General features: G+C 38.4%; 1 protein-coding gene across 2 annotated transcripts; it reads left to right on the top strand.

The window, feature by feature from the left end:
* Positions 1–224: 224 nt before the first annotated feature.
* Positions 225–23,499, top strand: SEC61A2 (SEC61 translocon subunit alpha 2). Of its 2 annotated transcripts, none has more exons than XM_061435692.1 (12): positions 225–358; positions 2,420–2,487; positions 3,629–3,694; positions 6,948–7,026; positions 10,138–10,269; positions 10,391–10,500; positions 14,333–14,486; positions 15,450–15,610; positions 15,920–16,117; positions 19,406–19,597; positions 20,055–20,131; positions 22,395–23,499. In XM_061435692.1, the coding sequence occupies exons 1-12, from the start codon at positions 352–354 to the stop codon at positions 22,579–22,581; spliced, it is 1,431 nt and encodes a 476-aa protein (XP_061291676.1). In that variant the 5' UTR covers positions 225–351; the 3' UTR covers positions 22,582–23,499. The 2 variants fall into 2 exon arrangements, with proteins under 2 accessions (XP_061291676.1, XP_061291678.1); XM_061435694.1 differs by having other exon boundaries at positions 231–371.
* Positions 23,500–25,689: the final 2,190 nt, after the last annotated feature.

Here is a 25,689-nt window from a genome sequence, read left to right as displayed (position 1 = left end):
GGAGACAGCCCTTGCTGGACCCTGCGTTCAGAAAGGTGCTCACAGCGGAAAGACCGGGCAGCCCTGGCCCCATAGAGGGTCGCACCTCCTGTGCTCCGCAGAAGGACGCCCACGCCGGCGGTGGCCATGACAACGAGGCCGACGTCATCTGCGCAGGCGGCCTAAAGCCAGGCTGTCGTCAGAGGGTGGGGCTTGGGGGGGGTGCGACAACGCGGGTCACGTGGGAAGGGGCGGAGCCTGCGCGGGGCTGGCCGGAGCGTGTCGCGAGCGGGCGCCGAGGCTCGAGCCTGGGACCCGAGCGAAGGCCGCGCCGAGGCCGCTGGGCCCCGCCGGGCCGCCCCAGCCGCCGCCATGGGCAGTGAGTAGCGGTGGTAGGCCCTTCCCGAGGGCGCGGGCCCCGACGGGCCGCAAGCAGGGGGCCGGCTCAGGCCCGGGGTCGCCTAGCCTGTGGGCCGGGGAGGCGCGGGCGTCTGCGGAGGGCGCGGGCCGGGGGCCTCAGCCGAGGCTCCTCCAGCTGTGCGAGGCTTAGCCCGGGCCGGCTGCGGGGCTAGGACCGGGAGGCCTGGGTCTGCGCATCTCAGTGGGTGGCGTGGAGCGGAGGACGGCGCGGGGAGGCCATTGGTTTTGGGGGCGGGGAGTTAAGGAACCAAGAGACACCTGGACCACTTTTAATTTTTCAAGAGCTTAGGAAACTCATATTTTTATTCCCAAATCACCCTTGGAATATTAGTTGTGATGAATGAAGCTCCCTGCCTTGTTTCATTTTTTAAAAAGTGATGCACGGCGTGTATTTTAGGGGAGGAAAGGAGGCGATTGGTGGCCTAGCGTTTTCGTTAAATTTTTCATTCCAGTCTTCTGTAGCGTTTACTGAAAACTCAACGTGTGTCAGGTCGTATACGCCTTAGGGACAAGGCCTTATATAATGAGAATCTTTCGAGGGCCCTTCCCCAAACCCTCAACACCACGTATCTTCACAAATATACTTACCTAGCTGTTGGGGTGATTGTTAGATGAACGGATTACCGCAAACCCAAGCCGTGCACCCACTGGCCTGCTAACTAGTGGACATTTGCGGAAAGCTTAGAAGGAATAGGAGACCCTTGGTCTTGAATTTGCAGTATGAAGCGTTAAATTCTACAACATAGGAAGAGTGAGGTGGCAGACAAAAAAGCATTGCTTGAACCTGAATATTCCAACACAGATGACCATAAACCAAGAAATCTGGGAGGGTAGCTTAGGTTGAAGTGGGAAGGAAAAGGGTTAAGGGGATTCTAGGAAGTTTCCTGATGTGATTGACATTTGTTTTGTAGTAGAGATGAACACTTTGATAATATTCAGATTTGCTTTCCTAGTCGTCTTAAATGGTACTTGGGTAACAAATAACCTGCTTATGAGAATTTATGAATTCCTCTGTCAAACATCAGTGGCCGCCATCACTTTGAGAGATTGTATAAAAAGATCGTATAGTCAAATCAACTATACTTCAGTAACATAAATTCAACAACAACAAGAGCAACAACAAAAAAGATGTTTTAGTCAACTTTTGGCTAACTGGCTGAAGTGTAATTGCTCATGTCAGTTTTAAAACAATTTCATGATGTTAGTACGTAGAATCCTGTATGTGTAAGGGAAGAATGATCTTAACTAATAACCTAGTTGTGGATTTTTGTTTTTCTGCACATTACAGACACTAGCAGAGGCTGAATGATTATCACCTTCATCCTCCAGTTCTTTGGCAGGACTTGACTTCTCAAATTATAGCCATGCCAGAAGAGTGCCTATCCTGAAGTTTGGTCTATCTTACTTTTATACATTATGAGTTGTCTGGGAAAACAGTACTTTCTATTGAAATGTAGTCATCATTCTCTGGGCTGAGGATTGAACATACACAAGTACTTTGAGGTTTTCTTATATGGGAGAGCATCCAAGCAATGAATAGTGACTTAATGAAATGAAGTAGAGATTGTATACAGTACTTTTAAAAACTTGTCTAGGCAATTCCCTGGTGGTCTGGTTAGGACTTGGCACTTTCACCGCTGGGGTGTGATATTTCTCACTTATGCATTTCAGCATCTTTCAGTCCCAGATTGTCAGTCCTGCAGTTTCAGCTCATTTCTTGTACTTGCGTCCTCTTATGGCCCGTTTCCTTCCATGATGCATGTTCTTGTTGGTTGACTGCTTTTGCTCCTTTTGATGTAGAGATGCTGACTGAATTACTCCTTTTCTGTATATGTAAAGGGGTGGGATTCAAGCATGAGGAAGCAAATTACTTTGAAATGGAGAGCATTATGATTAATTCATTTTGGGGGTGGGAATGGGATGGATTGCCATTAAAAGAACATTTGTATTTGATTCTGCAAAAATAAAAATCTTTTTTAAAACTTTGTAATAGGGGCATTCTTTTTTTTTTTTTTAACAGTCAAATTTTTAGAAGTTATCAAACCTTTCTGTGCAGTTCTACCGGAAATTCAGAAACCTGAAAGGAAAGTAAGTATAATATTTTTGTAATATAGAGGGTAGCCAAGTGACTTACTCTGTTAAACTAGCTACATTGATTTATTTTCCTCAACCTTTTTCTGGTTGTAACTGGAAAAATGCCTGTTCCTTCTCTTCACAAGAGGCATAAAAGTGAAGAAAACTAGTGTAGACCTTTTAAATCCAGATAGTTTATCTCATGGTTTCCACAGCAACTGTTCTCTAAATTGTAGCATTTCCAAGCCTTATGTTTCTTTGGCCTGTGTGTTAGATAAGATACAGTGTTCTCCTGCCTATTATGATCCACCACACTAGAAATGACCCAGTCTCATGGGTCAGTTTTCACGCATACCAGCATACCAACCGTTTCACATAAATGGATCGCAGCTGGGCAGGTGAATACCTCTCATTTCTTGATTCATTCAGTGCAGAGAAAAAAAATCACAAACATGCATTCAAAAGATGGAGACTGCATCCATTTGTTCTTCCATCCATCATTGTGGACTTTTGGAAGTAAGGCATTTCAATTCTAGAAATATTGTTAATCCCAGACGTTCCTCTTTTACTGTACTTTCAATTTCTCATGGAACTAACCAGAATAGGGACCAGAAAGAGATAAGTAAAACTTTTTGTTAAACTGTTCTATAATATTCAGAAATATATTTCTTTTTTTAAGTTTATTTGAGGTTATAAAACAGTTGTTCCCATTACATGTAAGGTATGCTAAGAAACTATAGCTTTTCATAGTCTATGAAATACCGAATAATATTACAGACAGGAAGACAAATACCATATGATATCACTTATTACAATAAGTGATGGCTTTGTGTAGTATGGTGTTAACTGAAATGTGTGAATATTGGATGTGTGTCTTTTTATCCTTTTCAGTTTCAGCTAACATGGTGCAGTGTATTAAGGCCTGCCTGTATTTAAACTATAGTACTTAGGTCTCAGATCCAAGTAAAGAAAGATGCTTGAGAAGTTTAGCTGTTTGCTTTAGCTGCTACTCACTAGGGTGAGAGTATTTTAAGAGTAAATAATAAGAGCATGTCATGATGGAGAATGCTGGTTAAGCCTTAATATGCGTTTTTGCCTTTTTTTTATATTTGCTGTTTCTTGGTTTTGATTGGTAGTTTTGTATTTTGTTGCACAGATCCAGTTTAGAGAGAAGGTACTATGGACTGCTATAACTCTCTTCATTTTCTTAGTATGTTGTCAGGTATGTAACCAAACACTGAATAAATGTCTGTACTGTTATTCTCAGGTCTTGGTTGGTTATAATTTGAGAAGCTAATTTTAGTTCAAATAGTAAATACACTGAATTATTTTGAGCATTATCTTTTTAGAAAATTATTTATTGAAGTATAGTTGATTTACAGTGTTTCTGATGTATAGCAGATACTGAATATAGGATATTGAATGGACTATAATTCCCTGTGCAATACAGTATTTGTTTATCCACCCTGTGTATACTAGTTTGCCTCTGCTAATCCAAAACTTACATTTCATCCCTCTCCCCTAGCCCTTGATAACCGTAAGTCTGTTCTCTATGTCTATGAGTTTGTTTCTGTTTTATAAATACATTTATTTGTGTTATATTTTAGATTCCACATATAAGTGATATCGTATGGTATTTATCTTCCCTGTCTGACTTACTTCACTTAGTATGATCATCTGTAGGTCCATCCATGTTGCTACATTCTTTTTAACAGCTGAGTAGTATTCCATTCTCTCTCTCTCTCTCTCTCTCTCTCTCTGTGTATACAGCCCATATCTTCTTTAATTCATTCCTCTGTTGATGGACATTTAGATTGCTTCTGTGTCTTAACTATTGTACATAGGAGCATCATCATTATACATACAACCCACATCTTTTATTCATTCCTCTGTTGATGGACATTTAGATTGCTTCTTCGTTTCATCTATTGTACATAGGAGAATCATCATTTCAATCTGAGTTGATAGTGAAATGATTCTTCTACTGTGTATTTCTTTTGGTTTCCTAGTGGGTTTGAACATATTTTCTCTTTTTCCCTTAGATTTCAGTTAATGATCTTTATTCATTTTCTTCTTAAGATTTTAAAACTTGGTTTATGAGAAGTTTTTATATATAAAAGTGTTAAACCTTTGACAGTTATCGTGCAGATATTTTTCCTTTTTGTTTGCTTTTAATCATGTTGTAAATAGCATGTTTTAATTATAAATCCTCCAAAGCCAAACCATTGTATTTGCTTCTACTGACCAGCCCTTAAACATTTTGGGTTGCTCCCATGTCTTGACTATTGTAAATTGTGCCACTATGAACACTGGGGTGAATGTATCTTTTTGAATTAGAATTTTTACCTTTTCTGGATATATACCCAGAAGTAAGATTGCTGGATTATATGTTAGCTCTATTTTCAGTTTTTTGAGGAACCTCCTGTTTTCATTTTACATCAAAGTATAGGAAGGTTCCCTTTTCTCCACGGTAAGATTTTAACTTTTACTTCCTTTACAAATGATATTGAGCAGCTTTCTCATATACTAATTGAGTATTTGTTCATCTTTTGTAAAGTGTTTTCTCCCCAGATCTTTTTCCTGTTAAAAAAAAATTGCATTATTGTCCCATTAGTGAATTGTATGCCTTTTAAAATATTTTCTGGATGTAAGTCATTCATCAGATACATGTATTGTGAAGATTTTCTCCTGTATTCATCTAAATAGTTTTAGCTTTTATGTTTTGGTCTATGGTCTGTTCCAAGTTAATTTTTATGTATGGCATGAGGTAAGGTTAGGGCTCATTTCTTTCTATATGGACAGGCCAGTTGAAAAGGCTGTCCTTTCTCCATTGAATTAACCTTGGCATCGTTGTTGAAAATCAGTTAGCCATTTAAGCATGGATCTGTTTTTGTACTCTCAGTTCTGTTCCATTGATCATATTCCATCATTATGGTAAACCGTAACTGTTTTGATTACTGTAGCTTTAGACTGAATCCTATAATTAGGTTGTAAAAGTCATCCAACTTTGCTCTTTCTTCTCAGAATGATTTTGTCAGTTTTCAGTCACTCATTTGAATTTTAAAATCAGCTTGTCAGTTTCTTTAAGAAAGCCTACTGGGATTATGATTTTTATTGGTTTGAACTTATTGAATCGTCTAACCCAAGGGTCTGCAAACATTTTTTCTGTAAAAGGCCAGATAGTAAATATTTTCACCTTTACAGCTAGAACCCAAGAAAACTCAAGAAGAAGAAACATAACTTGAGTTATATTACTTGAAGAGTCACATTTCTCATGACTTTTCTTGCCCTTAATTTACGTATTTTATGTTATTTATTATTATTATTTTTTTGTAATGGATTTACAGAGTTGCCAAGCTGTACCTTTCTGTCTTTCTCATGCTTGGGGATTTCTGCCCAGGACCGATGATTTCTTGGTTCTCTTTCCACTGAATCTCCAACAGGTTTATTTTCCCTTCCCAGATGCAGTTTAAGGGTTTGGGGTCTGTCGTTCTCCATAGTATTTTTTAGCTTGAGAGAATGGAGGGAGGTGAGATCAGCTGAGAGAACTGTCATAAATGGGCTCGTCTCTCTCATTAGACTTTTGTTAGTGTCGTCTTGTGAGGGTCCTCTACCCAGCAGATGCCATTAGCACCCCTTCAAGTTGGGACAACCAAAATTGTCTTCCTAAACAATTCCCAGATATCCCCTGGGGGACTAAGTTGCCCCAGGTTGAGAACCACTCTTTTCTACTTATTACCACAACATAAACACATCCTGATACTAATATAAGCTTCATAGTATAATTAAAAAGATTTTTTTTCATAGTATAATTTTTAATGGCTGCATTCTACTGTGTATACTGTCTTCAGTCTTACATTTGGAGCATGGCTTTGGCTGTCATTTGTACCCATAGCTTTGCAAAATTATTCTGTGACTTGGTAGTTATATCCTAAACTTTAAGGATAAAGAACATTTTCTTTAATTGCAAAAAACATGAAATTTATCATCTTAACCATTTTATTTTATTTTATTTTGCTTTTTATGTAAAGCATTTAATCAGTACCTGAGAGTTTGAAAAGTTTGAAAGTCTAGTCGCTCAGTTGTGTCCGACCCCATGGATTGTAGACTACCAGGCTCCTCCGTCCATGGGATTTTCCAGGCAAGAGTACTGGAGTGGGTTGCCATTTCCTTCTCCACATCTTAACCATTTTAAGTGTGTAGTTCAGTAATGTTGCATATATTCAGATTGTGTGCAGCACATCTCCATACTGATAAGGAGTATTTCACCAGTAAAATTTACTGGTGAAAAGTACTGATTTCCATTGTTTGTATTTTCCCTAAAAAAACTATACATTTAAAGTATTCTTGTTTGGTTAGAGAACTTGAGAAGTAGTGTTTTTTTAAGTATTGCACATATTGAGTGAATGCATTATTAAGTTCAAACTTAGTTTGTATAATACATTTTTCATGAACTATTTTATGTAATCTTATAGATACCACTGTTTGGAATCATGTCATCAGATTCTGCAGATCCTTTCTACTGGATGAGAGTTATTCTTGCATCCAACAGAGGTGTGTGCTGCTTTTCTTTTGCCTCCATACTAGTGCATCGTCTTATATTTTTATTGAATATTTGTATTTCTTCTGTGAGTGGACTTGTTATAAATCATAGGAAATGACTGAGTGGTTTAAACATAAAACTGAAATTTATTGGAAGGATACTAGTTATTTTTGAAATCCAAAGAGGAGGTAGAATAGCTTAGCCTTGGGGAGAGAGAATCAGACAGTCTTCAGACCTCAGCATCAGGGGCTAGCTGGGAACCTTGTCTTTGATTTAGCTTCAGCAGCTCCTGGGTTCTTCAGTTCTCAGTTCATAATTCCAGGTTACCACAATTTACATCTGACCCAGCCAGCCTTGTTTAGAGTTTCAGGGTTACTTAGTATAGATTTGGGTGCTGGGATTTCCTCCTATGTTGGTATTTTCCTGAGAAAAGAACATTACTGGGAGTGGCTGTGCCATTTATCTCTTTTTTCTTTTTCTTTTTTTTTTTTTTGGAAGGGATAGCTATATTCTCTGTGTTGTACAATACATCCTTGAGCCTGTCTTACACCCTGTAGTTTTTAACCTCCCACTCCTCAACCCCTATATTGTGCTCCCACCCCCCAGCCCTACCCTCTAGTTTGTTCTCCGTATCTGTGAGACTGCTTCAGTTCAGTTCAGTCGCTCAGTTGTGCCCGACTCTTTGCACCCCCATGGACTGCAGCACGCCAGGCCTCCCTGTCCATAACCAACTCCCGGAGTTTACTAAAACTCATGTCCATTGAGTTGATGATGCCATCCAACCATCTCATCCTCTGTCGTCCCCTTCTCCTCCTGCCTTCAATCTTTCCAGCATCAGGTCTTTTTAAATGAGTCAGTTCTTCCCATCAGGTGGCCAAAGTATTGGAGTTTCAGTTTCAGCATATGTCGTTCCAATGAATATTCAGGACTAATTTCCTTTAGGAAGGACTGGTTGGATCTCCCTGCAGTCCAGGAGACTCTCAAGAGTCTTCTCCAACACCACAGTTCAAAAGCATCAATTCTTCTGCGCTCAGCTTTCTTTATAGTCCAACTCTCACATCCATCCATGACTACTGAAAAAACCATAGCTTTGACCAGATGGACCTTTGTTGGCAAAGTAATGTCTCTGCTTTTTAATATGCTGTCTAGGTTGGTCATAACTTTTCTTCCAAGGAGCAAGTGTCTTTTAATTTCATGACTGCAGTCACCATCTGCAGTGATTTTGCAGTGAGACTGCTTATTTTGTTATTATATTCACTAGTTTGTTGCATTTTTTAAATTGCACATGTAAGTGATACCATATGGTATTTGTTTCTCTGGTTGACTTATTTCGCTGTTGTTATTTGTTCATTTTAAAATCCATTTGTGAGAGTTCTTTGCCTCTTAAAGATTTGAGCTCTTTGTTACTTGCGTCTGAATATTTTTCTTTTAACTATTATCCTGTCTTTGGCCACATGGAGGTTTCACAGTTGTATCTAATCATATCATCCATCTTTTTCCTTGTGGTTTTTAGGTATTTTGTCATGTTTTGAAAGGCTTTTTCTCTTCCAAGACTATGAACATATTCACTCCAAGTACTTGTGCTTTTTATCTTTTATGGTTAAAATTTCTAAATATCTGGCCTTTATTTTGTTGGAAGTCATGAGATAGGGAATCTAGGCTTAATTTTCTATACATGTCTAGTCATTTGCCAAGGTCCATTTATTCTTCTTTTCCCTACTGAGTTGAAGTGCCATATTTCCTAAATGAAATGTTCATTAAGTTTGATTGGACTAATTTTTGGACTAGATTTATTTGCAGTTTAAATTTTGGTGATTTGATGTAAAAAGACATCTACCCACCTGCCTACTAGTTTTAACAATGACATGTTTTTATCTCTTTACCATTAAAGAAGTATTTGAAAAACACATGAAGTCCATTTAAGATGAAATCTTTCTCATATTAAAGGCACCTTTTCAGCATTTATAAAAGTCAGGAATTAAGGTTGTGATGTGACAGAACGACCAATGGAAACGTGGTCTTGGCTATATGGAATTGTTAGTTTTGCATATTATCTTACATGCTTGGTGTATTTGGTTTTCTTTCTTTCTTTCTTTTTTTTTTTTTTTTTTGCTAAAAGTGTAATGCTTATTTTCTACAATGAAAAATTTTAGAAAATAGAGGCAAAAAAAAAAAAAAAAAGAAAAAAATTATCCATAAACCCACTGAGTAAAAATAACAATAAAAACATCTTTTTAAAAAATTTATTTTATTCAAAAATAGTTGATTTACAATGTGTTAATTTCTGCTGTACAACAAAGTGATTCACTTATACATTTACATACTTTTTTTTATATATTTCTTTCCATGATGGTTTATAATAGGACACTGAGTATAGTTCCTTGTGCTATACAGGAGGACTGGAGCACAGAAGGACCTTGGCGTTTTATCTTTTCTATATAGTAGATTTTATCTGCTAATCCAACCTCCCAGTCGATCCCTCCCACCCCTCTCCCCCTTGGCAACCACAGGTCTGTTCTCTATGTCTGTGACTCTGTTTTGTAGATAAGTTCATTAATAGTACAAGCATCATGATAGCCAAACTAAAATAACAGGAGATGATTTTCCATTTAAATAGTCAATCAAACTCTACATACTATTTTTGGTACTTTTTCCTATCCAGTATGTCATTAACATTTTTATGCCATTAAATATTCTACAACATTGATTTTGATGACTTTTTATATAATTTTAGATTTTGAATTGAGAGAGACACAACTATTCTTCAGTATCATTTCTTACTAGCTTGGTATTTAATTTTTGGACAGTATATAATTTTAAAATTCTGCATTAAAATGTTTAGTGTAAATTTTAAGAACAGTGATTTTGGACATAAATCTTGGACTATTTCTTTCAAATGGTTTCACAATTTAAGTTTAGAATTTACAGAAATTTACATTTTTGTGGTATTTATAGTAATTTTGAGTCAATGTGTTGTGAGATTGTGTTAATAAATCATTAACAATCTCATTAACACAAATTCTCACTAATCTCTATTGGGTATGTGCTATGCGTGCTAAGTTGCTTGGTTGTATCCGTTGGGTATAGTAAAGATTATTTACTTTTTTCCCCTTCCTTTACAGGAACTTTAATGGAATTGGGTATCTCCCCAATTGTAACATCTGGTTTGATCATGCAGTTGTTAGCTGGAGCCAAAATCATTGAAGTTGGAGATACACCCAAAGACAGAGCCTTGTTCAATGGAGCCCAGAAATGTGAGTATCAGTACAACTAAAGAGTCTTTCCCAAATTTGAGAATTTTGTGGTAAAGGTGTTTTTCTAGTCTTTCTTTACCTTTGGTTGTAAGTATGTCCTCCTTTCCCCCGTTTTCGTCAGTATTTGGTATGATCATTACCATTGGGCAAGCCATTGTGTATGTCATGACGGGCATGTATGGGGATCCTGCTGAAATGGGTGCTGGAATCTGTCTTCTTATCATCATTCAGGTAAGAAATCCAGTTTTTCATACAGAGATAACAAAAACAGTTTTTTTTTTGTAACAATTCTTTAGATGACTAATATAGTCATTTTCTTACTTTTGAATTATTTTACTTAATTATATTTTGATTACTGAAGTAACATATAAGTTGTATTGATGTAAAAAATTAAAATTTGTTGTAATAAAGTGTAGACGTGTAATAAAAGAATTACGGCTCTATCAGCTGTATTTCACTGATTCTAAGATGCACATTTTGATGTCTCTGAAATCAGGATGTTTTCTTAGACCTGATGGTCTCTTCCCCGTGCTGTCAGCCAGGCAGTCGTTGTGATGGTGGTCACTGCCCGCGTGTGTATGTCAGCTTGGTCACAGCTGTTTGTATCATCCTTACATCACTGGGTTACGTACATTGTTGATACAACATGCTGTTGGGTTTAATTGCTTTTTAAAATGTCTTGCAACAGTCTACTATGATTTGTTATTGAACAGTTACTATATATAAACAGGCACAGAAAGAGCAAGCTAGATGATAAACATCTAAGTCTAAACTTTTTTATAAGCAGACAATAAAAACTCTTTATAACAGGTTATTGTCATAGTTTAACTGTAGTATTTTTTCCTTTCTTAGTGGCACACATAATAATGTTACAAATAATAGTATCTTGTAATCAGTGAAATACCATATAAGCACACATGTATATATCCTGTGGGTTTTTTAAATGGATATGTTGGAATAGAATTTTTAAAGGCCAGCATCATTTTTCCTCCACTAAGAATCTTAAAATGTGTAAAGTTTGAAGGATATTTGAGGACTCCATTTTTCTAATGCAGTCCTTAAAAATCCTTTGGAGAAGTTACCCAGGAATGCATTGTATTTAAGTTATCTAATAGTATTTACTATATTTTGAAAAGAAGCTTGTGTAAGTTAAACACTGAACATCTAGGGTCCTAGTTATCTAGGAAATGCCTCTTGTTCACTCTATGAAATTAGGATTAATTTAGGAAAACATTTTTTTAGTGGTCAAAAGATTAAGATCAGAAAAATAGTTTAAAACACTCTTTTACTAGTGTGTGTATACATATATGTATATATGTATTGAGAAATGTTAGCATTTTCAATTGGCATGGTTAACCATCTTTTTTAATAGGAAACCTTACATGGGAAGCAAATCATAGTAAGAAGATTGGATAGTGAGTATGAATTAGACCAAGCAGAAAGGGATTGTTGCGGTATTTATATGTTATTCATTAACACATATCATAGGGCTTTTCTAAATGAAGTGGAAATATTTTGTCTTTTTCAGGGGAGGCATTTTTAATGGACTGTAAGGTAGTTTTCTGAGCCCCTAGTGAGTTCCCATTTGGAACAAGGTACATTTCTTTAAAGGATAGCTTTGTCATTATTTCTTCATTTAAAAAACACCTTGAGTGGCAAACTTAAAACCCCTGGGAATTAGAGGAAGAAGTGTTACAGTAGATGGGGAGAGAAGGTCCTCTGGAAACTGGTTTTAGTATCTTTCAGTACTTCAGTGTAAGGATGCTGATACACCAGTTCTTGCCTTATTTTGTTTCTATGATAGCATTCGCTTTATGATCATAGTTAGAATAACCCTGCTCTTTAAAAGACACTCGGAATTGGCATCTATCTAACTCTTAGAACATTATACATCAGTAAAACTTTTCTAGTGTTTTAGTAAGGGCATATTTATATTCTTAGGAATTTCAGCTGACCACTTCTAGGGTAAAGTATTGACTTCTTGAATAGTCAGTTATGAATTTGAATTGATAGAGAAAATGGAGTTAAGCTATTTTAATTTTTCAGTACCAGAAATCAAGGAGGAGTTAAATTTCTGGAACAAAGCAAATAAAGTGGGTATATACTAAGTTGTTTACATAAATTCAGGTGCACAAATATTTGTCCTGTGGTTAATTCTTCTAGTGTTAATGTATAGAGAAATTTTTCGTGTTTGATGATACATATGGGTAGTGACCCATTGCCTCTTTTTAAGGCATTGCTAACATTGAAAATGTGTGGATTCACTGAAGAGATATGATTGGATCAGTGTGTTTTCACCTAGAGATTTTGAAAACTGTTTGCATGCTGTTATGTAAGGTATTTCTCACCTTAATTATTCTTGTTTCGTTCACATGGTCAGTGTTTTTCCACTATTGAGTTTTGGGATCTAAATAGGGGGTCTTGATTACAGTTTTCAAAAAGAATAGACAGTATCAGTGTGCATAGACAGGGTAGAGGTAAGTATTATTTGGTCCAAACTGAGTTGTGTGTGTGTGCACACATGCACGCATGAGCAAGGCTGAGATGTTAGTGTTATTTTTATACATACTTTAGAGGTTCATATGTACTGAACACTCTAGAAAAGCATGCAGTTAGTATTCAGGTTTTTATCACTGTTCTAATCAATGAGATGCTTTCAATTCCTGATTTCTCATTCCCTTCTCATAGGCATGCATGCTTTTTTTATTTTTAATCATCATTTATCTTAATCTTTCAGTTACAGAAACCATTTCTCATTTATTTCCCTGTAATTCCTTTGTCCAGTTAGAGAAGCATGAGTTTGTTTTTACTGGATATACACAGATCACCCTCCTGTCTGATGGGCGTGGATGTGAACAGGGTTTTGAAGAATTGCTGCTGTTTCAGAGCTGCTTGTGTGACCTTAGGCAGGTCATTTAATCAGAAATCCATGATAGCACTTTCTGGTTGGCCAGTGGTTTGTGGACCACTGTCATGCTCCATGCGGTGTGGGCTTCTGTATTTCTGATGAGGAGTATGTACCTGTTACATAATCATGGTCAAAATAGCATCTCAGTAGTTAAGTGCTAGCTTGTCTTTAATCTGGTCAGACTGGTAAACTTGGTTTTCAAACAGTAAAGAATTTGTGAGCTCTCTTAGAAGTTTTGAGAATTTTACCTTTTTTACAGTCCATTGAAATTCAAACTGAAAGACTATAAGTAGACAAATTAGGCTCTGTACAGCCATTGAAATGACAACTCAGAAAAAGAGAAAACAGAGAAAATGTAAGGTAAGCATACTTCCAGCGGTGTACTGGGAGGGAGTCGTTTGACCACAGAGGTCACTTGCAAAGCTATGGATTATTTCTGATTGGTACATACTTTTACTGAAATGTCTTCTCCAAGAGGAAAATTAAGAATTTCCAATTTCACATAAGTTAAAGTTAGTATGCTTTCATTTTTTAAAAAAATTATAAGCTTAAGAACCTGGTGAACCCTTAATTGTCTCAGGTTTACATTTTGTCATTGTATGTATGCATTGTTACATTGTTATAATCTGTGGACATATTCATGGTCTACTTTTCAACTCCTGTGTATATTTTATATTATGTATAATACACATATAAAATATATAATACTTAAAAAGTATATCAGCATAGTTCACATGCTCTTCCTTTAATGGCCTGTAATATTGCATCTTGTTATCGTAACATGTTTCATTTGGTTTTTCTCTTCCTTGAAGCTATTTGGAATGCTCTCAGTTTCTTGCTGTCATAAATACTACAACTGTAAACATTTTTGTTTTAGGGTACTTCTCAGTAGGCTTTATTTAACATTGTAGAGAAATATAAATATACTTTAAAAGTCAAAATGTCAGCTTTAAAATGTGACAACATTTCCAATCCTCTGATTTGCAGAACTGGCTTCCAGTGAGGGTTGAAAGATGCAGAGAATCATAATAGTGATACTGCAATAGCTAGGTTTTAATGTTGAAAATGCCTGTACTTTGAAAGTAGTCTGTGGTGTTCACTGCCCCTTTCTGAATTTATTCTTGCTTCTGCTTACTTGCATTTCTTTCCCCACAGTTGTTTGTTGCTGGTTTGATTGTGCTGCTGTTAGATGAGCTGCTACAGAAGGGTTACGGCTTGGGGTCTGGGATTTCCCTCTTTATTGCCACCAACATCTGTGAAACCATTGTCTGGAAGGCCTTTAGTCCCACTACCATTAACACTGGCCGAGGTACAATGCACAGGGACACAACTGCATGGGTTTGGCTGGACGTGTGCGAGAGGAGCACGAGGTGGGGGAGCAGGTGGACCTCAGACGCCCTGCTTTGCTGTCCCGGGCAGCAGTGGATGGCAGTTGTTCCAAAGCGAATAAGCGGAGATTGGTGGAGTATGAAGTATTACTCCAGAAGGAATATCGAAATTTTAGCCTCTGCTCATTTAAAAATTCAGTGATTGCAAACACTTAAAAAATCTAATTGTCTAAGCCATTGCTCCAGAAGTCATTAATTTTGACTGATTTCAGCACTTGCAGCAGATGCAAAGGTAGTGGATTAAGACTTTTCAGATGGAGAAAGAAGTGTCATTTATTGTGGCATCAGAGAGCATGAGTGCTTTTGCTGCTCTTCTCCTTGGCTTTGTAATAGCACCTACATTTTGAAACACTTGACTTTCACCTTACCCACCTCCACTTCTCTGAAATGCCATCCAAGATTTGTAATGATTGACGTCTGACCTGACCCCAGCCTTAAGACAAGCAATAGCAGTGATGGCTTATTAATGTACTTGGTAAAGTGAGCTTGAAGGCCAGCCTGGTAGGGGAATGTTGATCTTTTCGTTCTGACATCTGTTTGCTGCTTCGCTGCTGCTTTTCCCCATCTCCATCCCCCTCCCCCAAAGTAAAGGCGAGGCCAACCATTATGAACTAAATATTTGCTTTGGTTTATTCCTCTTTGACTGTTTTCATCAAGAATAGTCTCTTGAGAAAACTTCAAATTTACGCTAACAAAAGGTACATTTGCCTCAGGGATGTCAGTATTTTTTAGAAGCTCCACACATGGCTGTATCATAAAGAAAACTTAGTTGAATTATTTTGACTGCTGTTTTCTGCCCTGTACTGGAGCTTTAGGGTTGCTTGTTGACTTTGGGACAACTTTGGGTGATGAGGCTGCAGCTGATTTCTATCTTTATTCATCAGGTACGGAGTTTGAGGGCGCAGTCATAGCTCTCTTTCATTTACTGGCCACCAGGACAGACAAAGTCCGAGCCCTGAGGGAGGCTTTCTATCGTCAGAATTTGCCCAATCTCATGAACCTCATTGCCACAGTTTTCGTGTTCGCTGTTGTTATATATTTTCAGGTACGTATATCATCTTTGTTGAAGTAAGTGGGGTGTGGATTTTTATTCTGCTCTTAAAGGAGGAGTATGCCATTTGAATATTAGTAGCTAACAAGTCAGCATTTCAGAATCTAGTTAGGCAAAAGTTCCATTGTTCAGTAGACGCTGAGCTGCAAAGTATCCATGGTTATGAAGTAGAGAAGGATTTCTATTTCTGTGTGTCTGTGTGGAAGGGAGTTTGCTAGCACTGTCTTTGCAGATTTCCTTCTGTGACTGTCCAGATTCGTGCTTTGTGCAGTCCCTGACTCACTCCTGAGCTTCCTTTTTCAGGGATTCCGTGTGGACCTGCCCATCAAGTCAGCCCGGTACCGCGGGCAGTACAGCAGCTACCCCATCAAGCTCTTCTACACGTCCAACATCCCTATCATCCTGCAGTCCGCCCTGGTGTCCAACCTGTACGTGATTTCCCAGATGCTCTCGGTTCGATTCAGCGGCAACCTTCTAGTAAATTTACTAGGACAGTGGGCCGTGAGTATTTCATTATTTATTCTTAAGTATTCAGATTTATTGTAATTTGCATTTCGTGCGTATATTTTTACCTGGAAGAGGTGAGCCATAATTGAAGCACTTGCTGTAACATTTTCAGGTTCACTTATCTATAGCACAGTTTATCATTTATTTGGAACTTGTAAGCTTGTAAGCATTGTGAAACTAAGACTGGCCAAGTACTTTGTATTATTTTACATCTAAGAAGCATTTTCACATCTCATTTAAGTGACCTTTTAGGTTAAGATTACAGTTGCTCTTATGAAAATGATTCCCTGTTTTGTAATCTTACTCCACTCCTGTCTCAAATAATGTTTTTTTCAAAGAAACAATTTGCTGATTATATGGGAGTCTAAAATCGTCCTTTCCTGCCTCCCCTGCGGTTTTTCGTAGTCCGAATGGCAGTAAACTAGTCTGTGATTAGCTGGAGAAAGGTATGTAATTACTAGTGAAGAAAGAACAGAGTTGCTAGAAATGGAATCCAGTAAATTCTGCCTTCCTCTTCATCATAGCTCCTTCTGAAGCACTCCAGCCACATCGTGATCAAGATGTGAGTTATTGTAGATTGAATTTTGACTAGTTAAAATTTTCAACTGACCAAGGAGTATTTTTCCCTCTTAAAACTATAGAATTAGAGAAGAGTAAGATCCTTTATTGTTTTCAGAGTATGTAATTCTAGAATTTGTATTCCCCTGAAGAATTATTTTTTTTTAGTCATTCCTGAAGTATGGTGCTTATTCTGTGCATTTGTCTTAATGTGCTACTTTTGCATTATAAGTTGTAGTGACACAACTTTCTGCTTTTGCTGAAAGCCATTTTTTAAAATATAAAATTTAATAGGATGAGACTGTAACTTGACTGCCAGTTGAAAGAAATAGGATTGCCTTTACCCATAATACAGTTGACCCTTAAACAGTTTGGGCTTCAAGTGTCCACTTAGACTCAGATTTTTTTCAGTAATAAATGCTTCAGTACTGCACCGCCTGCAGCAGGCCGAATCCTGCGATGCAGAGGAGCCATGTACACAGAAGAGTAACCATAACTTATACATGGATTTTGCCTGCGTGGAGGGTCAGTGCCACAACCCCTGCAACTGTTCAAGGGTCAACTAGACTCCTTTTTCACTCATTTTACAGAAATTGGATTATCTGTGGTGGGGGAAAGGGCTGTCCCTCCCCTTAAGAGTTGATGTGCGTACTAAGTAACTTCAGTCATGTCTGACTCTGCGACCTATGGACTGTAGCCTGCCTGGCTCCTCTGTCCATGGGATTCTTCAGGCAAGAATCCTGGAGTGGGTTGCCAGGCCCTTCTCCAGATCTTCCCGACCAGGGGCTGAACGCATGTCTCATTATGTCTCCGGCATTGCAGGAGGGTTCTTTACCACTAGCGCCACCTAGGATAAACTTTGGCAGTAGTTACTACTGTGATAATTTCACAGTAATAAATCTATACAACTACTCAGTTGTATAGATTGTGTTGTGATCTCAGTGAGATTTTCTTTAAAGAGATGATTGGGAAGTTTAATTTGTCTATACAGGCCATTTGATTTGGAATTAGTGATTCTAGGGGCACAGTAAAGGAGTCATTTGGAAATTGTAATTTCAGGAACAAGACATTTTAATCATTGCATCCAAAAATTGCTTGCCCACCCTGTATGCCCAGAACTTTAATATAAACAAATATATGTTAATCCCATTTCTTTGACTGTAAGAATTCATAAATGTGTAGATAACAAAATTCAATTACAGATATTTATTAAAAGACTTCTTTATAATAAATATCAGAGTTTAGGCAGCAATGTTTTAGTCTTGTGTTAATATTTCATTTGATTCCATTCTTCATAGTGAAGTGAAGAAATGTGTGTGTACTCTTACATAATTCAGAAAATTTCATATTCTAAATGTTATCAGAGATTGATGTAAATGTAACCATATTCCTGTCTTCAGGAAGAGAAGGAAGTCTTCTCATAGTTGTATTACAATGTTTTTTAAAAAATTGCTCTTTTGTTAGTATATTCGCAATGTTTTTTATGTAATAGACACTATGCCAAAGCCTTTGACTGTGTGGATCGCAAGAAACTGTGGAAAATTCTGAAAGAGATGGGAATACCAGACCACCTGATCTGCCTCTTGAGAAATCTGTATGCAGGTCAGGAAGCAACAGTTAGAACTGGACATGAAACAACAGACTGGTTCCAAATAGGAAAAGGAGTACGTCAAGGCTGTATATTGTCACCCTGCTTATTTAACTTATATGCAGAGTACATCATGGGAAACGCTGGGCTGGAAGAAGCACAAGCTGGAATCAAGATTGCTGGGAGAAATATCAATAACTTCAGATATGCAGATGACACCACCCTTATGGCAGAAAGTGAAGAGGAACTAAAAAGCCTCTTGATGAAAGTGAAAGTGGAGAGTGAAAAAGTTGGCTTAAAGCTCAACATTCAGAAAACGAAGATCATGGCATCTGGTCCCATCACTTCACGGCAAAAAGATGGGGAAACAGTGGAAACAGACTTAATTTTTTTGGCCTCCAAAATCACTGCAGATGGTGACTGTAGCCACGAAATTAAAAGACGTTTACTCCTTGGAAGGAAAGTTATGACCAACCTCGATAGCATATTGAAAAGCAGAGACATTACTTTGCCAACAAAGGTCCGTCTAGTCAAGGCTATGGTTTTTCCTGTGGTCATGTATGGATGTGAGAGTTGGACCGTGAAGAAGGCTGAGTGCCGAAGAATTGATGCTTTTGAACTGTGGTGTTGGAGAAGACTCTTGAGAGTCCCTTGGACTGCAAGGAGATCCAACCAGTCCATTCTGAAGGAGATCAGCCCTGGGATTTCTTTGGAAGGAATGATGCTAAAGCTGAAACTCCAGTACTTTGGTCACCTCATGCGAAGAGTTGACTCATTGGAAAAGACCCGGATGTGGGAGGGATTGGGGGCAGGAGGAGAAGGGGACGACAGAGAATGAGATGGCTGGATGGCATCACTGACTCGATGGACGTGAGTCTGGGTGAACTCCGGGAGTTGGTGATGGACAGGGAGGCCTGGTGTGCTGTGATTCATGGGGTCGCAAAGAGTCAGACACGACTGAGCGACTGAACTGAATTTTGTAAGAGTGAAGGTATTTTAGATACAAAAGTAAATCCTTAAGTTACATAGAATCATAAATTGTAGGTGCTTTGAGCTTAAGACATTGTCATACTTTCTGAGGAGTTTGAAAAGTCACAGAAATGTGACCGTTGATGCTTTTTATTCTTGTTCTGTAGGATGTCAGTGGGGGAGGACCCGCTCGCTCTTACCCAGTGGGGGGCCTTTGTTACTACCTTTCTCCTCCTGAGTCCATGGGCGCCATATTTGAGGATCCTGTCCACGTGGTGGTTTATATCATCTTCATGTTGGGATCATGTGCATTCTTTTCTAAGACGTGGATAGAGGTGTCTGGTTCCTCAGCAAAAGATGTAAGTATTTGGTTTATTTGAAAATGAAAAAATTCATAATTTTTAGGTATCAAATGATAGTTGATACACTTACTTTTGTAATTTAAACTCTTAATTCATACATTCTTCATGAGGTAATGTCACCCCTAAGGAGTTAAAAACTAGTTCCTGGAAAAAAAAAAAAACTAGTTCCTGGAAAGTGAAAAATTCTTAGATTTTTACAATGGTTTGTGAACTTCCAAAGCCCAACAAAGTCTTATTCCTTAGTTCCCTTTATGGAGGTGACAAAAAATAGGTTGGGAAACCTCAGCTTAAGGTACACGTAACGTGCTTGTGCAGCACCGTAGCCAGGGAATGGTGTTACGACAGTGCCTACTTCAGCCTTCTTATACTTTACTTGTTATATATGGAAATCACGTCTCATAGAACCTGGTAGTAAAATAGAGTTTGATTTTAAAAATTGTTTTTCTCTTCGCAGGTAGCTAAACAGCTTAAAGAACAACAAATGGTAATGAGGGGCCACAGAGATACCTCCATGGTTCATGAGCTTAATAGGTAAGGAACCTGTGTTCAAACCAGTGTTTGGTAGGAGGAGGGGAGCAGGGGAGAGGGTATTACATACAGTACACATGTACTTGGCTTTTTGATCTAGCTTTCATTTGCTGCCAGATATTACAATTTTTAAGTTCATATTTGAAGCATTTTTCCTCTGCTTACCACAAAAGAATAAAAATTTAACGCAAAATTGAATTATTTTCCACATCAAAATAGACACCTGAATTATTGTTTTAATTGAAATTGTGTTCCTTTCACTACTCACCCTTTGTTAAATGCTGTAGGTCAGAGGTTCCCATTGTTGATTGGCTGCACTAAAAATCACCTGGGAGCTGTTAAAGATTATTGCTATCCCACCTGTACAAGTTGTGATTTACTTTGTCTGCAGTGGGTTCCAGGCAACAGTTTTTTATTTTTTGATAACTTGTTTGAGATATAATTCCAATATCCTGTAATGTAGTCATTTGAAGTATATGGTTTAGTGGGTTGTTTTTAGTATACTTTGAGTGTGTAATGATTACAATTTTAGAAACATTTCCATCACCCAGAAAGAAACCTTGTACCCATTTAGTTATTCCCTATTTCTGCCCAGCCCTCCCAACTCCCAGCCTCAGGCTTTTTATTTTCTATAGATTTGCCTGTTCTGCACATTTCATATAAATGAAGTTATATGTAATCCTTTGTGAATATCTTCTTTCACTTAGTGTAATATTTTCAGGGTTCATCCTTTGTGAATAATATTCCCTTGTATAGCTATAACTGTGTTCAGTTTATCCAGATTGTTTCCACTTTTTGGCTGTCATGAATAATGCTGTTGTGAACATACTTGTACAGGTTTTGTGTGGATGTGTGTTTTCATTTTGCTGAGTGGAATTGTTGGGTCATGTAGCAACAGTGTGTTGAACATGTTGAGATACTGCCAGACTCTTTCAGAGCGGCTGCCCCATTCTGCATCCCGCCCCCCACCACCTCCGAGCATGTCCTCACCAGCACTAGTTCTTGTTTTGATGTTAGCCACCTAGTGGGTATGAGTATTATCTCATAGGTGTGTTCCTTTTTCATTTGGTTTTGATTTGCTTCTCCCTGATGAGTAATGATATTCAGCATCTTTTCATGTGTTAATTAGCCATTTGAGTATGTTCTTTGGAGAAATGTCTCTTCCATCTTTTTGCATATTTAAAAATTGTAATTGGGTTATCTTTTGTTTCTGGGTTTGTAAGATTAAAAAAATTTATTTTGGATGTGTCTTGTCAGGTATATGATTTGCAAATATTTTGTCCCATTCTATGGGTCGTCTTCCCACTTTCTTGATGGCATCCTCTGATGCACAAGTTTTTAATTTTGATCAAGTTCAGTTTTTCTATTTCTGCTTTGTGCTGCTATTGGTGTTTTAGCTAAGAAACCAAGGTCACAAAACTTTATCCTCTTATGTTGATATCTGTGACCACTCTGAGCCAATTTTTGTGTTTGGTGTGAGAAAGGGGTCCAGATTCCTTCTTTTCCATGTAGATACCCACATGTTCCAGAAGCGGTTGTTGAAAAGGCATTGGTATTTTATTTATTTAGAGCATGGACTGGATTATAGAGAATGGTAAAGTGAACCTCTGGGTCCCAGCTGCACCCAGCTTTAGTTGTTACCATTCTCCGGTTCTTGTTTCCTCTACCATCTTCCCCATCCCCCGTCCTTTTTTTTTTTTTTTTCCTGTCTGGAGTATCTTAAATACAATTGATTGCTTTTTAAATTTTTGGCTGCACTCTAAGGCTTGTGGGACCTTAATATCCCCACCAGGGATGGAACCCATGTCCCTGCATTGGAAGACAGAAGTCTAATTGTTGGACCTCTGGGGAAGTCCCACAGTCCCATTATTTTTAACAGTTCTCCAGGTGATTCCAACATATTGCCAGGGTTGAATTAAGATCATCCAAATCTTATCACATAAATTTGCTACTTAGGAAAACATGTTGAAATTCACTGTTTATCTAAAAGAGGGAGGTAAAAAGGTTACTCACTTACAAACAATATTAAATATTCCAATACTGAAGTGACAGTTCAGGATTCTCCTCTTCTGGCATGAAAATCATGTATTGCCTTTCTTGGCTGTTAACTGGTTTCTTGAAATAAGGGAGCCCGATCATGCCCTTCATCAGTTTTCATCAGCATGTTAACTGGGTGGCCCCAGACGAGCCGTCAGTACTGCGGACAGCTCCCTTTAGTTGCTCACCCTTCCGCTGCTCCGCCTGACTCAGGGTTTTTGTCTTCCAGGTACATCCCCACAGCAGCTGCATTTGGGGGCTTATGCATCGGCGCCCTGTCAGTGTTGGCCGACTTCCTCGGGGCCATCGGCTCTGGCACTGGAATTCTGCTTGCAGTCACTATTATTTATCAGTATTTTGAAATATTTGTTAAGGAACAGGCTGAAGTTGGTGGGATGGGTGCTTTGTTTTTCTAAGTGTTCCAATATTTCTTTTTGTGTGTGTGAAAGGAAAAATATTTGGATGCATTGTTTTTGTCAGATAATGCTGGCTCCCCTTTCCTTCTCTCTCAGTTTGTTTTCAAGTGCTGACCATCCCATTCCTGAGGTGGGCACGGAGCTAAGCCTGTGTGCAGCGTTAGTACCAGCTGCCTTAACACTGAAGTTTACATTACTCATTAAAATACATACATGCAGTGTTGCCTGTGATACTGGAAACCAGTGTACCCGCCTTGCCATGTTCAGTCATGACGGTGAGATGGTGACGTGGATCAGTTTTGCACATGACATTCAAAATACTCAGTTTCCCCCCACTTGTTTAAAAATAAATGTAGTTCAAATTGCCACTTTCCAGTATTTTTGAGCTTATTTAATGAGTTCTGGAGCATTTATATCTAATCTATATTTTAGATATAATTACTTTTTATACTTTTTTAACTCATAGTATCCACGTTCCCACCCTCCCCCATTTTATTTATTCCTCCGCAAAGCAGCCACTCCGTCCAGGTGGGCAGAATCAAGCTTTCAGTCCATCTGTCACCAGAAACCACGTTCAGTTCCTCTGCTTGTTTTCCACTCCCCTTTCTTCCTAGGGACAACACAGCCAGTGCTGTTCTGCAGGATTGGCTATGCCTTTGAATTCCAACAGGTCACTTGAGAATACTCTTCAAGATAATATGCCCCAATTTTTTTTTTTCTTAAATTTCTAAAGCAAACATCAAATTCTCAAGCAGTGTCTGTAGTTCAGTGGGGGGTGAACGACGAGTAATTCATGCTAGGAATTTGTGTATGTTGTTGTACTTTACAGCAGCAACATGAGTGTAAACAGTAGACAATAAAATTTTATTTAATAAAACTTTCAGTTGTGTTGGAAAAATAAAGTCTGATATTAAAAGATTTCTAAGATTACTTGTATAGATCCATCGTATTCATACAAAATTCATCCTGAGATATCTACTGCAAATGTTTTAGTTGTATCCTAAAAATATGGAGGGACAGTGACCAACAAAATAGCACTTAGTTTTGTGACTGACATTTGGAAAGAACAGGGAAAAAATGTTCTCAGTGTCCCAGTCTCTATCTGAAGCAGCACAGTTTTTCTTATAAGTAATTCATTTTTATTTATTGTGCTTTTTTTATTGTCCAAAAAGATCAAACTTAATTTTTCAAGGATGTCTTTCTCATTAGTATGGTTTTCTGTCATGGTTGACTTTCTTAGTAAGTTCAGGAAGTTTATCTCCTTTAGCTGAGGATCACAAAGCCAACTAATTTCAGGAGCAAGGAGGCAGAGAAAATACAGGCAGATAGAACAGTAGGTATGTCGATTGGAAAGCATCTCCTGGGGGCCTTGGACCACTGTAACCATGGAAATAAGACCCAGTGTTACAGTTGTTTATCCCCAGGGAAGGTGGAAATACTGCTTTTAATCTAAACTTTCAACTTGTAAATACTGATACCATAGGGCCAGCCAGTGAAAACATACCGCCACTTCTCAAACTGACCAAATTTCCAAAGCATAGCCTTTGATACGGAGAACATAAACTGCATTAGGGCTATCACTTCTAAACTGTGCCCTTAGGAAAAGGAAAAGACGCAAAGGACAGGTGGGTTACAAGTCTCTCCCCTGCACCAGCATTTTAGAGTAGCTTTATCAGTGCCATGGGAGTGGTCTTGCAAGAGTGGGCCTGTTTGGAGACGGGGTCTCTGCTTGGGCCTGTGTATTTTCTGTATCCCTCAGCACCTCCTGATTTTGAAGGAGTAACAAGAGCCTTGAGTCCTCAAGGGAAAGGACTACAGTCTCCGGAGAATCATGATGCCCATGATTAAAAATAAGGACTTTTTTTTAAAGGTACTGGGGGAAGGCTACCATTAGAGCAACTAGTTGGGGCTGAATCTTCATAGTATACAAACAGAGAGGAGATGATACATATTCACTGGTTCCACAATTCTTCCCATTCTTGTTTAGGATGTACAATATAAACATCTATTTTTGCTCATAAAAATACCTCTAGGTAAGACAGTGAACCTGTAGACAAACTATATTCTGGCATTTTTGTCATTAGGCCCCTGATTTTATATGGTTATGAGGGGCCTGGCTGACCTCTGGGTCCAGGGCTGGAAATAAGATTCAGGGGTAGCCAATGAGAACCACCCAGAGAATTGTGCACCTAACAGGCAGTGATGCTGGAGCCGCTGGAGACCACACAGGAGCCAAGCTCGAGAGGTAAGAAGATGGCCAGAGACACTGGTGGACTTTGAGGATGGGGGGTGGCGGGACGCGAGCCAGAGACAGTCCCCCGTATTTTCCTTTAAAGAACACACATACTTGCTAGCCATGCTGGCTACACTCATGGTTCAACACCAAGTGAAAGAAACAAAGTCGCTCAGTCAGGTCCGAGTCTTTGTGACCCCATGGACTGCAGCCCACCAGGCTCCTCTGTCCATGGGATTCTCCAGGCAAGAGTACTGGGGTGGGGTGCCATTTCCTTCTCCAGGGGATTTTCCCAACCCAGGGATTGAACCTGGGTCTCCTGCGTTGCAGGCAGATTCTTTACCATCTGAGCCACCAAGACAGTGCCCCAAATCATGTAAATCTTGATACTAGGGATACGGTTTTTAGAAACTACTTTTTGAGGTGAGGATAAGAAATGAGGTTCTAAAGTATATACACATGCTTTTGAGCAGAGCCCTGTATTTTCATTAATGAGTCAACCATTTTTCATTATATAAGAGCTGGTCAACCTCCAGCAGGTAGGTGGCTGTACAGACAGCTAAGTGGAAACATCTGCTTATCACAAATGTTATTCCTATTTTAATCTCCTCTGCTATGTGGATTAATTCCATATAGTAGATAACTCAGTCAGGAGAGTATAAGAAAGTCCTTATACAGATGTGGCTTAAAAAAAAAAAAAACAAACCTGACACCTTAAATGGTTATTTGCATACATAGTTTTTAGTGTGGACTGGGAAGAAATGACCTAATTTGGAATTCAGGACTATTTTCCTATGTATCTCCTGGATTAGATTAGAAAAGTAACACCTGAGCTTTTTTTTTTTTTTAACAGCTGGATTTAACGTACCAGCATT

This window comes from Bos javanicus, chromosome 13 (assembly GCF_032452875.1).
Source record: "Bos javanicus breed banteng chromosome 13, ARS-OSU_banteng_1.0, whole genome shotgun sequence".
NCBI lineage: Eukaryota > Metazoa > Chordata > Mammalia > Artiodactyla > Bovidae > Bos > Bos javanicus.
This window is presented reverse-complemented; position numbering and strand designations above follow the sequence as displayed.